The 15,909-nt window shown below is 39.3% G+C and overlaps 1 protein-coding gene across 5 annotated transcripts in view; it reads left to right on the forward strand.

Annotated features, from left to right (window-relative positions):
• The window catches only part of TCAIM (T cell activation inhibitor, mitochondrial), a 71,443-nt gene that overhangs the window by 9,674 nt on the left and 45,860 nt on the right, over positions 1-15,909 (forward strand). For 2 of the 5 annotated variants that reach the window (XM_004033952.5, XM_004033953.5), the window contains exons 2-4: positions 7,009-7,081; positions 10,017-10,152; positions 13,655-13,808. In XM_004033952.5, the coding sequence (XP_004034000.4) occupies positions 7,053-7,081; positions 10,017-10,152; positions 13,655-13,808 (319 nt within the window). In that variant the 5' untranslated portion in view covers positions 7,009-7,052. Of the gene's footprint in view, positions 1-7,008; positions 7,082-10,016; positions 10,153-10,494; positions 11,483-13,654; positions 13,809-15,909 lie in introns of those variants that run through there. The other 3 variants (XM_004033955.5, XM_004033954.5, XM_055383625.2) reach the window with 2 other exon arrangements.

Consider the following 15,909-nt stretch of genomic DNA (forward strand, 5'->3'; position numbering starts at 1 on the left):
GGATGGGATATTGGCCTTAAGCAGGGTAAGAGTGATTAGTTTTTAATGGGATGGTAAGGGGGTGCATGATTGGTCGCCAAGAAGGGAGTAGAGGTGTCCTATGCTTGTGGATTAAGGTGGGGAGACACAAGGGGAGGATGTGAAGGAGGCTTTGAACTGGGGAAAAGGGCGGCAATGAGGTGTGGCTGTAGCCTAGGAATAGTCAGGAAAGCAGATAATTTAGTTAAAATGCCTCAACCTAATAAGGGAACTGGGCAGGTGGGGATAACTAAAAAGTAGTGCATAAAAGAATATTGTCCAAGTTGGCACCAGAGTTGGGGAGTTTTAAGAGGTTTAGAAGCCTGGCCATCAATACCCACAACAGTTATGGAGGCAAGGGAAACAGGCCCTTGAAAAGAAGGTAATGTGGAGTGGGTAGCCTCTGTATTAAGAAGGGGACGGACTTACCCTCCACTGTAAGAGTTACCCAAAGTGTCTGTGATGGTCCAGGAGGCTTCCGAGGCAATCAGGCAGCATCAGTCTTCAGCCACTAAGCTGAGAAGATCTGGGAAGGAGTCAGTCAGAGAGCCTTGGGCCAGAGTTCCAGGGGCTCTGGGAGCGGCTCCTGGGCAAGTTGGACAGTCTGATTTCCAGTGGGGTCCCACACAGATGGGACACGGCCTAGGAGGAATCCTGGGCTGCAGGCATTCCTTGGCCCAGTGGCCAGATTTCCAGCACTTGAAGCAAGATGCTGGGGGAGGAGGTCCTGAAGGAATGCCTGGCCACTGTGGCTTAGGTGTTTTGAAGTTCTTGTGTGCTGGAGATGTGGCTGGGGTTTCTCTCACAGCAGAGGCAAGTAATTGCAACTCTTCTCTATTATTGTACACCTTGAAGGCAAGGTTAATTAAGTCCTGTTGTGGGGTTTGAGGGCCGGAATTTAATTTTTGGAGCTTTTTCTAATGTCGGGAGCAGATTGGGTAATAAAATGCATATTGGGAATAAGATGGCCTTCTGGCCCCTCTGGGTCTAGGGCAGTAAAGCGTCTAAAGGTTGCTGCTAAACGAGCCATGAACTGGGCTGGGTTTTTATATTTGATGAAAAAGCCTAAGTGCTAACTGATTTGGGAAAGGTCTGATAGAGAAAAAAGGAGCATTAACCTTGACTATGCCTTTAGCTCCAGCCACCTCTTTAAGAGGAAATTGTTGGGTAGGTAGGGGAAGGCTAGTCGCGGAACGAAACTGTAAGCTGGACCAGGGGTGAGGAGGGGAGGTGATAGAAGGATTATAGGGTTGGGGAGCGGAGGCTAAGGAAGAATTGGGACCTGGCTTGGCCTGGCAAGGAGCAGCCTGGGGAGGAGGGGAGAGGTCAGATGGGTCCACAGAAAAGGAGGATTTAAAGAATTCAGAGTTTGGGTTGGAGACTGAAGGAACAGACAAGAGAGAAAGAAGAAAGATTTGGGATGAGTCACATTGGAAGCAGAGATTAGGAAGGGACCGACGTGTAAAAGAATGCCTGGACATCAGGCATCTCAGACCATTTGCCCATTTTACTACAAGAATTATCTAGATCTTGTAGGATGGATAAATTGAAAGTGCCGTTTTCTGGCTACTTGGAACTATTGTCAAGTGGTATTGCAGAAGAAAATAAGGCGTTTAGGTTTTAGGTTAAGTGTGAGTTGAAGAGGTTTTAAGTTCTTGAGAACACAGGCTAAGGGAGAAGAAGGAGGAATGGAGGATAGAAGGTTGCCCATAGTGAAGGAGGCAAGCCTAGAGAAAAGAGAGGGTAGAGACATGGAGAGAGGGGGATACTTACCCCCCAGGGGAGGTGATGCTTGCCACCAAGGTGAAGGATCAAGGCAGGTGTCCCCGTGGTGATAACACACCTCTGAAATGTGGGTGAATAATCAGGCAGGCGTCCCCATAGTGATTAAACACCAAGGGAAGACTGTCTTCCCGAGTCTGTGACTGGTGCCGGAGTTTTGGGTTCACGGATAAAACACGTCTCCTCTGTCTCTACCAGAAAGGGAAAGGAACTGAAATTAAGGGAAGGGAGAGATTGAAGGGTGGCACCAAAATTGAAAGGAGAAAGAAGTTGAGGGATAGTGAGAGAGGTTGGAGAAGAGGGTAAAAAGAGGCCGCTTACCCGATTTAAAATTGGTGAGATGTTCCTTGGGCTGGTTGGTCTGAGGACCCGAGGTCGTAGGTGGATCTTTCTTACGGAGCAAAGAGCAGGGGGACAGGGGATTGATCTCCCAAGGGAGATCCCCCAATCCGAGTCACAGCACCAAATGTCATGTGCGTCTGTGTGAAGAGACCACCAAACAGGCTTTGTGTGGGCAATAAAGCTTTTTAATCACCTGGGTGCAGGCAGGCTGAGTCTGAAAAGAGAGTCAGCAAAGGGAGTTAGGGGTGGGGCAGTTTTATAGGATTTGGGTAGGTAGTGAAAAATTACAGTCAAACAGGGTTGTTCTCTTGAGGGCAGGGGCGAGGGTCACAAGGTGCTCAGTGGAGGAGCTTCTGAGCCAGGAGAAGAAGTTTCACGAGGTAATGTCATCAGTTAAGGCAAGAACCACTCATTTTCACTTCTTTTGTGATTCTTCAGTTACTTCAGGCCATCTGGATGTGTATGTGCAGCCTTGGGCTCAGAGGCCTGACAATTACCTCCCAAAGGCCCCACTTCCTTCTTTTTCATTTTCTTTCTTTTTTTTTTTTTTTTTTTTTTTTTTGAGACAGGGGTCTTGCTCTGTCTCCCAGGCTGGAGTACAGGAGCACGATTGCAGCTCACTGTAGTCTGCACTTCCCAGAGTCAAGCCATCCTTACCTTAGCTTTCTGAGTAGCTGAGGCAACAGACAAACAACACTACCCAGCTACTTTTTTGTTTTTTAGAGACAGAGTCTCACCATGTTGCCCAGAGGCTGGTCTTGAACTCCTGGCCTGAAGCAATACTCCTGCTGCAGCCTCCCAAATTCCTGGGATTACAAGTGGGGACCATTATATGCAGATGATTTTTTAAGAACATATTTCACGTTTGTTGTAAATAATATAGAAAATAAGAAGCAAAATGAAAACATTTGATATCCCACCACCTAGAGATAGCTGTTGTTACAGATTGCATATTTTTCTAGTCTTTTTTTCTTTGCAAGCTTGGGGTCTGGTACTTGTGCTGTCTTAACTAAATCTAGGTTATTTTGTTCATCTTATGATGAAGTTGAGGTGATAATTTAGTCCCTCACAGGTAACATTGAACCTTCAAATAGTCCAAATTTTTTTTGTATTTTTTATTGTTGTTGTTGTTTTTGAGATGGAGTCTCACTCTCTCGCCCAGGCAGTGCAATGGTGCGATCTCGGCTCACTGCAACATCTGCCTCCCAGGTTCAAGTGATTCTGCCTGTAGCTAGGACTACAGACACACACCACCATGGCCGGCTAATTTTTGTGCTTTGGGCAGAGACAGGGTTTCTCCATGTTGGCCAGGCTGGTCTCGAACTCCTGACCTCAGTTGATCCACCTGCCTCGGCCTCCCAAAGTGCTGGGGACCCAAGGTCATAGGTGGATCTTTCTTACGGAGTAAAGAGCAGGAGGACATGCATGAGGCATGAGCCTCTGCATCTAGCCCCAAATGTTTTTTTTTTCCTCATTGTATCTCCATTTGATCTCAGAAATCTTTGAAGTGGTAGAAGTATTTTCTGTATCTTTGTATTTGTCTCAAAATATCAATGTGCATGGTTTAAAAAAATCACCTTTTAAAATTTATTTTATTTTATTTTGTTTTATTTATTTATTTATTTTTGAGACAGAGTCTCACTCTGTTGCCCAGGCTGGAGTGCAGTGGCATGATCTCGGCTCACTCCAACCTCTGCCTCCCGGGTTCAAGTGATTCTGCTGCCTCAGCCTCCCAAGTAGCTGGGATTACAGGGTCCTGCTACCACACCTGGCTAATTTTTGTATTTTTTGTAGAGATGGGGTTTTGCCATGTTGGCCAGGCTGGTCTCGAACTCCTGACCTCAGGTGATCCTCCCACCTCAGCCTCCCAAAGTGCTGGGATTACAGGCATGAGCCACCGCGCCCAACCCACCTTGTTAATATTTAAATGGATACCTATAAATGCATTCTGTCTCCTAGAAACTCTTGCCACATCAGTCAACCTGGAAATAAATTGAAGTATCCATTTTTGTTTAAGAATGTACTTTTAAAAAAGATAATTCCTGATTTTTCATTTAAAATTTTCTATCATTCTATTAATAACAGTTATGCTTCATTAGATTTCTTCACATATATTGACCACTTCACTAATATATATGTTATGTATATATTATATGTTAGTTATATATGTATTATATATAAAGTCATATATATGTGTGTGTGTATATATATATATAATATATATAAAACATTTTGGTACTTAAGATGTGACAGAATAGGACTTTAGCCATGTGGTGATTGTTTTGAGAGAACCTGCTACTCAGCAGCTCTCCACAAGAATGGAATAATGGAAAACAGAAAAAGCTCAGAGCTCAATTACATAGGGGAGAAAAGAATTTTTTCTCTGATGGTTATTATGCGAATAATAGGGCGTTGCAAGACTTTAATAAGGTGCTGCTCATAGGATTTTAAAAATCATTTGGTCAGTTGATATGGAGACTGTAGTATATTCGAATATCTTGCTAAAGAGCTACATTATTGGAAAAGTTCATGTGATTCAAATCCTTTCCCCCACTTTTATCTCCATAGCTTGTTTTAAAAATAGACTTTAATTTTCAGAGCAATTTTAGGTTCACAGCAAAATTTAGCAGAAAGTAAAGAGAGTTTCATATACTCACATCCCTACTCACGCATAATCTCCCTCACTATCAGCATCCACACCAAAATGATATATTTATTACAGTCAATCTACATTGACACATCCTTATCACCCAAAGTCCATGCTTTACCTTAGGGTTCACTTGGTGTTGTCCATTCTAAGGATTTTGACAAACGTTGACAAATGTTGCTTCCACTGTTGTAGTATCGTTCATACAGAATAGTTTCACTGCCCTAAAAATCCTCTGAGCTCTGCCTGTTCATCCCTCCCTATCGATTAACCACAGATCTTTTTATACTGTCTTCAGACTTTTTGCCTTTCCCAGACTGCTTGGAATTCATATGCTTGGAATCATATGCTTGGAATCATACAGTATACAGCCTTTTCAGATTGACTTCTTTTTTTTTTTTTTTTTTTTTTTTTTGAGACAGAGTTTTTGCTCGTGTTGCCCATACTGGAGTGCAAAGACGCGATCTCGGCTCACTGCAACCCTCTGATTCCTGGGTTCAAGCAATTCTCCTGCCTCAGCCTCGCACGTAGCTGGGATTACAGGCGCCCACCACCACACCTGGCTAATTTTTGTATTTTTTAGTAGAGACAGGGTTTCACCGTGTTGGTCAGGCTGGTCTCTAACTCCTGACCTCAGGTGATCCGCCTGCCTCAGCCTCCCAAAGTGCTGGGATTACAGGCATGAGCCACCGCGCCTGGCCAACTTCTTTAACTTAGTAGTATCCAGTTAAGTTTCCTCCCTGACTTTTTTTTAGCCTGAATAATATTCAGTTGTCTGGATGTACCACAGTTTATCCATTTACTTACTGAAGGACATCGTGGTTGCTTCCAAGTTTTAGCAGTTATAAATAAAGCCTCTATAAACACCTGTGCGCTAGTTGTTGTGTGGACATAGTTTTCAGTTTGTTTTGTAAATTACCAAGGACTACTATTGCTGTATAGTATGGTAAGAGTATGTTTAGTTTTGTAAGAAATTGCCATACTGTCTTCCAAAGTGGCTGCGCCTGTTTGCATTCTCCCTTCCCACTAGCAGTGAATGAGAGTTGCTGTTGCCACACATCCTTATCAGCAGGTGTTGTCAATGTTTTGGATTTTGGCCATTCTAATAGATTTGCAGTGGCATCTCACTTATTTTAATTTGCAATTGTCTGACAACACATGATGTTGAACTGCATTTCACATGCTTATTTGCCATCTGTATGTCTTCTTGGTGAGGTGTCTGTTAAGGTTTTTTGCCCATTTTTGATTGGGTTGCTTGTTTTCTCATTGTTAAGCTTTAGGAGTTCTTTGTATATTTTGGATAATAGTTTGTTATCAGACGTGTCTTTTGCAAATGCTTTCTCCAGGTGTGTGGCTTTTCTTCTCATTCTCTTGACATTGTCTTTCACAGAGCAGAATTTTTCAGTTTTACTGAAGTCCAGCTTACCAGTTAAGCTGGATAGTGCCTTTGGTGTTATAACTAAATAGTCATTTCTATCCCCAAGGTCATCTAGATTTTCTCCTTTGTTATCTTCTAGGAGTTTTATAGCATTTTATATTTAGGTCTGTGACCCATTTTGAGTTAATTTTTGTGAAAAATGTAAGGTCTGTGTCCAGGTTAATTTTTTCACATGTGGATGTACGATTGTTTTAGTGTCATTTGTTGATCAAGCTGTCTTTGCTCCACTGGATTGCCTTTGTTCCTTTGCCAAAGATTAGTTGACTTTATTTGTATGAATCTATTTCTGGGCTCTCTATTCTGTTTCATGGATCTATTCATTCTTTCACCAACACCGCGCTGTCTTGACTACTGTAGCTTTAGAGTAAGTCTTGAAATAAAGTAGTATCACTTTTCCACCTTTGTTCTCCTTCCTTATTGAGTTGGCTACTCTCTGGGTCTTTTGTCTCTCTTTATAAACTTTAGAATCCATTTGTCAGGATCCACAAACTAACTTGCTGGGATTTTGATTGGAATTTCAGTGAATCTATAGATCAAGTTGGAAAGAATGACATCTTGACAATATTGAGTCTTCCTATCCATGAACATCAAGTATCTCTCCATTTATTTAGTCTTCCTGTTTCCTTCATCTGAGTTTGTAGTTTTCCTTATCTAGATCTTATACATATTTTGTAAGATTAATAACTAAGTATTTCATATTTTGGGGTGATAATATAAATTGTAATGTGTTTTACATTTAAAATTCTACTTGTTCATTTGTGATATCTGCTTAACTTTTAAGCAATTAATGGATGCCTGGAAGTTGACGTACATATATATTCAGAAATGTTTTGCCACCTGAGACCTATGAGGAGGTAAGCATCATGGTCCAATCTGTAATTAGTATTGTGGCGGGGGGAGGTCTGTTATGCATTTGGTTTATTTCAGTTTGTTATTATTTTTCCAATTCTGAAGTTATATTATGGTGGAAAGCTGGAACAAAAAGAAAGAAAATTTATATGAGAAGACAGGTCCTCCAAGAGTACATTCAGAGTAGAAGGTGAAAAGAATACTGTCCTTCAGAAGAGTTAGGTGTGAAAAGCTTAAAAGGAAAAACAGATCAAGTTTCCTCTTAACACAATTCACTTTATGGTATTATGTTTCAAGCATCTAGGGCACACAGTTTCTTTTCTTTAGAGTTTAAAAGAGGGAGAGACTAATGAGAATACAAAAGGGAAGGTTCTGGGGGAATAGATACAATGCCTCCTGGTGCATGGCAGGTGTGCAGTAATTGTTCAATTTGGATAGGTAAAAATGCAGGTCAGGGAGGATGCATTAGGGCTTAGAAATTATGTAGGACAGAAAGGGGAGAATGAGGAAGATTCTTGGGAGCTGGAACTGAGGGTTTGTATAAGGAGTGATTGGAGATCAAGTTGGAAAGATAGATGGGGAAACCATGAAAGAGGGTTTCAAATACCAGACTAAGGAGTGAATTTATTCTGCAGGAGTTAGGGCACCACCAAAGCTGTTTGAGTAAGGAATACAGTGATGGTGGAATTTTAAGAAAGTTAATCTGTTGATGATACCCAATATGGTTGGAGAAAAGGACAGCAGAGTAGACTAATTATGTACAGTCCAGTTTTGTAGTGATGATAATTGATAGCAGAGAAGGCGGAAAGAAGGAATGATTTCATTGAACATTGTAAAGTGAGAAGACTTTACTAACTGATAGTGAATGGGGCTAGTGAACTCATTTGGGTTTTGTGCTTTGCAACATTGAGAAAGGTGGTACCACAATAACAAAAATAAGGAAGATAATCCTGGATTGAGTTGCTAACTGCTCCCTGGCCTTCTGTAACCAGGCTGAATTTAGAAAGATAATAATGACTCATACTCCTTTTTTAGATATGTAAAATTTGAGCAGCTGGCAGGAGATCTAAGTGTATGTCAGACGTTGGGAAATGAGAACGGAAGCTCAGAGGGATAAGTGGAGTTGCCACTGTGGTTTACTTAGACTAGCTCATATTTAATCCTGGCTGATTCTTTCCTTTACTTTAAACTCCTGTTCTAATCTTTGATGTACAAATCCATATATTGACTTTATAAAAGGTTCAAATATATAGGAGAAACAAAAGATAATCTGCAAATAGGTTGGTGGTCTCCAGATTGTTTAAAAATCACCAGAAATGATTCCACAATCTCTACCATTTTAAAAACATAAAACTTTTCTAAAGACTTGGCACACCTAATGTATGAGAACAAAAGCATGTGCAATGTTTAGAGACTTCATTATAAAAAGCTTAGGTTGGGCCAGGCACAGTGGCTCACGCCTGTAATCCCAGCACTTTGGGAGGCCGAGGCGGGCAGATCCTTTGAGGTCAGGAGTTCAAGACCAGCCGGGCCAACATGGCGAAACACCATCTCTACTAAAAATGCAAAAATTAACTGGGCACGGTGGCATGCACCTGTAATCCCAGCTACTTGCAAGGCTGAGGCAGGAGAATTGCTTGAACCCAGGGTACAGAGGTTGAGCCAAGATCATGCCACTGCACTCCAGCCTGGGCAACAGAGTGAGACTCTGTCTCAAAAAAAAAAGCTTAGGATGGAAAAGGTAAATTATAACATTTAAAAATAGGTGTCGTGGAAGTGCTTTCAAAAAACCGCAAATAATTTCATTTGGATTTAAACACCGTACTTTTAAAAAACACTCCCAGGTGGGTTACAAAACTTAAGAATGAGAATATCACGGCCGGGTATGGTGGCTCATGCCTGCAATCCCAGTACTTTTGGGAGGCTGAGGCGGGTGGATTACCTGAGGTCAGGAGTTTGAGACCAGCCTGACCAACATGGTGAGACCCTGTCTCTACTAAAAATACAAAAAAAAAAAAAAAACAGTCGGTGGTAGTGGCACACGCCTGTAGTCCCAGCTACTCGGGAGGCTGAGGCAGGAGAGTCACTTGAACCTGAGAGGCAGAAGATTGCATGCAGTGTGCCAAGATCATGCCACTGCACTCCAGCCTGGGCAACAGAGCAAGACTCCGTCTCAAAAGAAAAGAATGAGAATATCAAGTTATCCAACTAGTATAATTTTAGCATGCTAATAATGAGGGAATGAACTAAAAGACATCTGTATCTCTTTTTAGGTATAATAATTATCAAAATGTTTGCTACTATAAAGAAAAAATTGAGCCAGGCATGGTGGCTCATGACTGTAATCCCATTGCTTTGAGAGGGTAAGGCAAGAGTATTACTTGAGGCCAGCAGTTTGAGATCAGCAAAAGAATTAGTTGGGTGTGGTGGCATGTGCCTGTAGTTCCAGCTACCTGGGAGGGTAAGGTGGGAGGATCACTTGACCCCCGGAGATCACACCGCTGCACTCCAGCCTGGGCAACAAAGCAAGACTCTGTCTGAAAGAAAAAAAGAGAGAAAGAGATAGATATAGACAGATATATATAGAAAGAGAGAGAATTACACTATTGGATATTAAGATTTTTTGATCTGAATAAGGAACTTATAAAGAAAATTGTTATCATTTGCAGTGAAGTCAGCTGAATTTCAAAGTGGAGTATTGAGGGAAAATTATTATATTATTTAATATTTCTCATTTTGCACCAGAAAAATTTATAACCACTGTTTTAGAAACCATGTGGTACTCACTGCTTGTAAAACTAATAGATTTCAGAAAACTACAAAGTATCTATCTTGTTTCTGCTGTGCATAGTACGTTTAGTTTTATTGTCACTTTATACATTGAGGATTTGTGTGTGTGTGAGTGCCTCAATGAATAACCAGTCCACATCTTTTTAAAAGGTTGTGTCTAGAGAAGATATTTCCACACTGGTTTCCCTTTTCAAGAGCTTTATCGGGAGCTGAAGCAGTCAATGCCTTGAGGCCTTTCTATTTTGCAGTACATCCAGATTTCTTTGGACAGCACCCCGTAGAAAGGGTAAACATTTATTTATTTTTAAACCATTAGTGTACATTTCTGCTTATTTACCTTTGATACAATATAATACATAGAGTTCTATAAATGTGGATTATTCTGTTGTGGTGATATAATCAATGCTTTGAACTAATTTGAAATGTAGATACTGAAAATTGAAAATAGAGCTTTTTTTATGAAAGCTGTCATTGTTTTGTGCAGGCAATAAAGCTGTCATTTAAACTCTTTAGAGTACTAGTAATCATGTTTTTGGTACCAATTTTTGAAGTGCAGTTGAGGGTTTGAAAGAAAACTTGAGACCTCTATTATCATGATCAATCTCTCTCTCTTTTTTTTTTTTTTAAGGATGATACATGGAAGAGTTTTCAATGCCCTAGTGATTTTTCCTTATGATGCATGCTGCTGGACCACTCCCCTACAACATCAGTTAATGTGTGCTCCAGGAATACAAACTGATATGAAAAATGACTTATGGTAGATGTAGTTAAGACAGTCAATATATTTTAACATTAGAAAATACAGTCAGTCCTTCGTATCCATGGGTTTTACATCCATGGATTCAACCAACCTGAGACTGAAAATATTAGGGGAAAAAAATACATCTGTACTACACATGAACAAACTTCTCTTTCTTGTCATTATTCCCTGAACAACACAGGATAACAACTACTTACATAGCACTTACATTATATTAGGTATTATAAGTAATCTAGAAATGACTTAAAGTATATGGGAGGATATACATAGGTTATTTGCAAATACTACACTATTTTATATGAGAGACTTGAGCATTCGCAGATTTCGGTATCCACAGGAGGTCCTGGAACCAATCCCCTGTGGATACCAAGGGACTGCTATGTATTACAAAGCCACGTGCTTTAGAATTACTTCAGTGGTTCCTTCTATTTTCATTAACACTGATATCTAGTTTAATATGAAAAGGAACTTGAAATCTTGAAAATTAGAACATTGTTATTTTTTTCTACTTGCAATGGAAAATCTATTTTGCTTTTTTGCTTCTAGGAAAATATTCTGATTATGATATGTGATACATATGTTGGCTACTCAAAGTCAGAACTTTTCAAAGTAATCAGTAAATTGAATCAGCAGAAAAATATTCATTACCTCAGGGATGCATTAATAAAGTTTTTAAATTCAAAGTGTATAGAAAAATCAAGCTTAGTAATACTTTAATATTATTCTACCAATGTATTTTTTTTAATTAAGACTTCTGTATGCAGCAGGGCATGGTGGCACACCTGTAGTCCCAGCTACTAGGGAGGCTGAGGCAGGAGGATTACTTGAGCCCAGGAATTCAAGCCTGGGCAACATAGTGAGTCCTCATCTCGTAAATTTAAAAAACAAACAACAAAAACTTCTACGTGTGGTAAAGGGTTAACTCAGCAAGCTTGGGTTGCTTAAACCTTGCACATTCCAAAGAAAGGTCTGACCCCAGTGCTGACCTTTGACTGGCTACTGGGAAATGAGCTCTGAGCCCCTGGATAGGAATGTTTCTGTTTGCCTGAGGCCTTTGACCATGCCAGATAGTTTATGCTAACAATGTGATTTATAGCGAATACCTGTTTTCCTGTGTCTAAGACCCTGGGCTGCACTGTATTCATTTGACCTTGGGGATTTGGGGAGCTGAGACTGAGTAGCTGAAGTGAGTCACATAAGCACTAAATGCTTACCTGACTGACCCCCAGTAAAACTCTGGACATCCAGACTTGGATGAGCTTCCTTGGTTGGCAACACTTTTACGTATTGTCACACACCATTGCTGGGGGGATTAATTAAGCACTGTCTGTAAAACTCCACTGTGAAATGACAACTGGAAACTTGCACGTGGTCTCTCCTGATTCTGCTCTATTCACCTTTTCCCTTTGCTGATTTTAATCTCCATTCTTTTGTTGTAACAAACCATAATGGTGAATAAAACAGCTTGTCTGAGTTCTGTGAATCCTTCTAGTAAATCGTTGAACCTGAGAGTGGTCTTGGGGACCCCTGACACAATGTGCCTAGAGTTTAATGGTTCTGATAAGTTTACATTTTCATGTTATCTTTAAACTTGTATTTATTGACTCCTCCTTTGTGTCAAGCCCTTGCCCTAGCTGCTGCCTCTGTTTAGAGCATCCTTTTCCCAGATATCCCAGATATGGCTTGTCCTTTACTTTCTCACCTTTCAGTGAGGCTCTCCGAGACTACACTATTACTTGTGTTTGTTTTGTTTTGTTTTGTTTTTAAAACTACCCTATTTTAAATTGCCATCTCTGCTTTCCTTCCTAGCATTCCCTCCCCTCTTTACCCTGCAGTACTTGTTTTTTTTTTCCTTTCCATGTACCCTATTTCCGTATTTGTGAGGTTTGTTGTTTATTTTTCTCCCCTCACTAAAGTGCAAGCTCCATGAAGACTGTTCACTCTTCTTGTCACTCTTCTTGCCACCACATGTTCAGTTCAGTCTTCTTCCTACTATTAGAGAACACCCTTGCCCCTTTTCTTAGGAAGACTGGCTTAAAGTCCCATCTATTCATAGCATCGAACTCAAAGTCCAGGGTTTCACAGTGATGCACAGGATTTTTGGGTTTTTTTAAAAATCCTCTTTAATTTAATTTAAAAATCTGCAAAACATTGTGGGTTTAAAAAAAATCAAAACTAAATACAAAGTTTAATGAGAAGTCTCATTCCTATATTCCTGTTTCGTTTACCCAATTCCTATTCACTTCCTATATATAATCTTTTTTTTTTTTTTTTAATTTTTTTGGAGACAGAGTCTTGCTCTGTCACCCAGGCGGGGAGTGTGGTGGCACCATCAAGGGGCTCACTGCAGCCTCGAACTCCTGGGCTTAAGTGATCCTCCTACCTCAGCCTCCTGAGTAGCTGGGACCACAAGCATGTACCACCGTGCCCAACTAATTTTTGTATTTTTTGTAGAGTCGAGGTTTCACCATGTTGCCCGGGCTGTTCTCAAACTCCTGAGTTCAGGCAATCTGCCCACCTCAGCCTCCCAAAAAGTGCTGGGATTATAGACATGAGCCACCACGTCCAGCCTTCTTGTGTTGCTTTTCAGCAAAAATAGAAATATTTATCAAAAAATAATGATGAAGATTTAGTCTTACACTGGCAATAATTATCCCACACTTGCCCACAGGACTCATATGGCTAAGAACATCATATTAGAATAAATTAAACAAACAATCATTTATTACTTTGGGATATTTAGTCATTGGCATTTTCTACATTTAGGTTATAAAGGAATTCAACCATGTTTTCTTCTGTTACTTATATGGTTACATCTTTTTACATCTTACCCATATGGAGTTCATTCTGTTACATGTTGTGAGATGTAGATCCAATTTTATCCTTTACCAAAGAGCTATGAAATCCCAACATTTTTAAATGCTAAATTATTTAATACTCTCAATGTGTTTAAAAGGTTAGATAGATATCATTTCTGATATTTCCTTGTTCTATTTTGTATGTAAATGCCCTTAATGTTTTTTTCCAGGAAATCAATGAAAATTCTCTTAAAAGGTTAAGTGTCTACCTAGAAAACCTCCAGAAACCAGGCTTCAAGTCTTTGAAACCAACTCAGCTTACATTTTATGTAAGAGAAACAGACCAGAGTTCCTCCGATGGCCAGGAACCTTTTAGTACTTCCGGTACGTTTTTTATTTCTGGTGTGTCCCTTGCAAGCTTAATGTTAAATTTGTTCATTAATTTTGACATTGCCAGAATACCTTTGGATCAAAACTTTGGTGATAGAAAAATAATAGCATTTAATTGATTGTTTTCCTAGAATTAGATTCTATTCCTACCTGCATATGTTCGAACAAGTGATTTTTTGCATGTTTAAACGTTTTTGTTTCTAAAACTAAAGTGTTCCTATTTGTTCCCTTACCAGTTCAGTGTTATTTTAAGTGTTAAACATGTCCAAACAATATGTATTTCTAAAAACTACAGCTTGCATTCTCTTATTTAGTCCTCTGAATACTCTGAGGCTGGTAGTACTTACCCAATTGTAACTTAGTGATGTTCAGTGCCTTTCCCAAGACCAGAGAGAAAGAATATGAGTCTTGAACCCAGGTCTTTTAACTCCAACCTTATGCTGCTTCTAAAATCCAATTGATCTTAGCAGACAGCCACCTTTTCACTACCTTTTGTCACTGCTTATCCGTATTTAAAATTAAGGACAAATATTTAGGGTAAAGATCACTAAAGGCCTATCATTTCTCTAATTATACATGCTTTTAATGATCCTTGAAGAAATAACTATATTTTTAGAATGAACTTAAGACAATTTAAGGATTCACTGAGTGCTTTCTGTGAGTTAAGGCTAAAACAGGATACACTGTAATTTTTTTTTGAAACAAACTGTTATAAAACTCAGAATTTGATAGGTCTTTGAGATCTAAAATCTGTTTCTAGCTCTGCTAGTGACCTAGCTGTGTGACCTTTAACTTTTGGGTGTTCATTTATTAAAATGAAAGAGTTGGAGAACTGTGTAGAGGCCACTCACATGGAAGATCCCTAATTTACACCTCACCCTCCCACGGCTCTCAGGACTTCAAATGGAAGGAGGAAGAGCTTGATCTGAAGAATGCTGAAGTATGTTGAAGACAACTCCTCACCCAGTCTCTCCAGGGACTAGTATTTGATAGTATATGATCTCTTACCTTTTATTTTCTCATAATTGAATATGGGAGATCAGGAGTCACAAATTCCTTTTCTTGGCAGTTTCTCCATCTACCTCTGACTTAGAGTTTTTTAAAAAATAGCCCTATTCTTCAATATTTAAAGATAGAAAGTCAATTCGTAGCCCTTTTGTGAAGGAACAGGTATACTGAAGAATGCTGTAAATAATGAATAATAAGCATGTTGATCACTCTAAACACAATTCTGTTTGAAAGTTTAAATACATGAATGTGCTGTTCCTAGGCATGAGAGTCTCATAAGCAACTGAGATAGATTGTTACTAGTGTAAAACCAAATATTCATAAATATTTTTAATAGATATATGCTCCTGTTAGTCAGGGTCAAGATTAGGCTAGGAATTAAATAACATCTTACTTATATGTAGTGGTCTACTTAGGTTTCATTATTTCTCCAGGAAGACAGATGGAATTTTTAGAGGCAGATTATATCCTTTATAGTTGTTAAAATAAAAATATTATCATCAATCTGTTTTTATTTGTATGTGGTTGAAAGAGTCGAGCTCGTTCCTACAGCTACCACTAGTGCTTCTGCTACCACTGTCAGCTGGATTTGTCTTAAATATTGAATATACATGGAGTTAAAGAGTAAACTGAATTTAAAAGCTTAGTGGAAAACTTAGGAAGTTTCACACAGCAAATTAGGGACAGAGCTGGTACTAGAACTAATGTCTCCTTATTCCTAGTCCAGTGTTTTGATTTGTATACCACATTATCTATTAATTCTTTTAAAATATTGTAATTAATCATTTTTCCTTTTGCCTTTATAACAAAGATTGGCCCTCTGACAAAGATTTAAAACATTTTTACTTCTGTAACATTTTTACCTGATTATAAAATTAAAATCAAGTAGATTTTTAAAAAATTTTTATTTCTAGAACACTAGAAATCATTAATCAGCTTTGAATAATTAAGATGGTGATAAGGTAAAATGTTTACTAGTGATTTTCATTGCTGAAATTTTATGAGCCTTTAGCATTATTAATACATTGAAATCCTTAAAGGCTGAAATTATTTCTTCAGCTCCGTATCTTTTTGGTGGTTCATGAGG

This window comes from Gorilla gorilla, chromosome 2 (assembly GCF_029281585.2).
Source record: "Gorilla gorilla gorilla isolate KB3781 chromosome 2, NHGRI_mGorGor1-v2.1_pri, whole genome shotgun sequence".
Taxonomy (NCBI): Eukaryota; Metazoa; Chordata; class Mammalia; order Primates; family Hominidae; genus Gorilla; species Gorilla gorilla.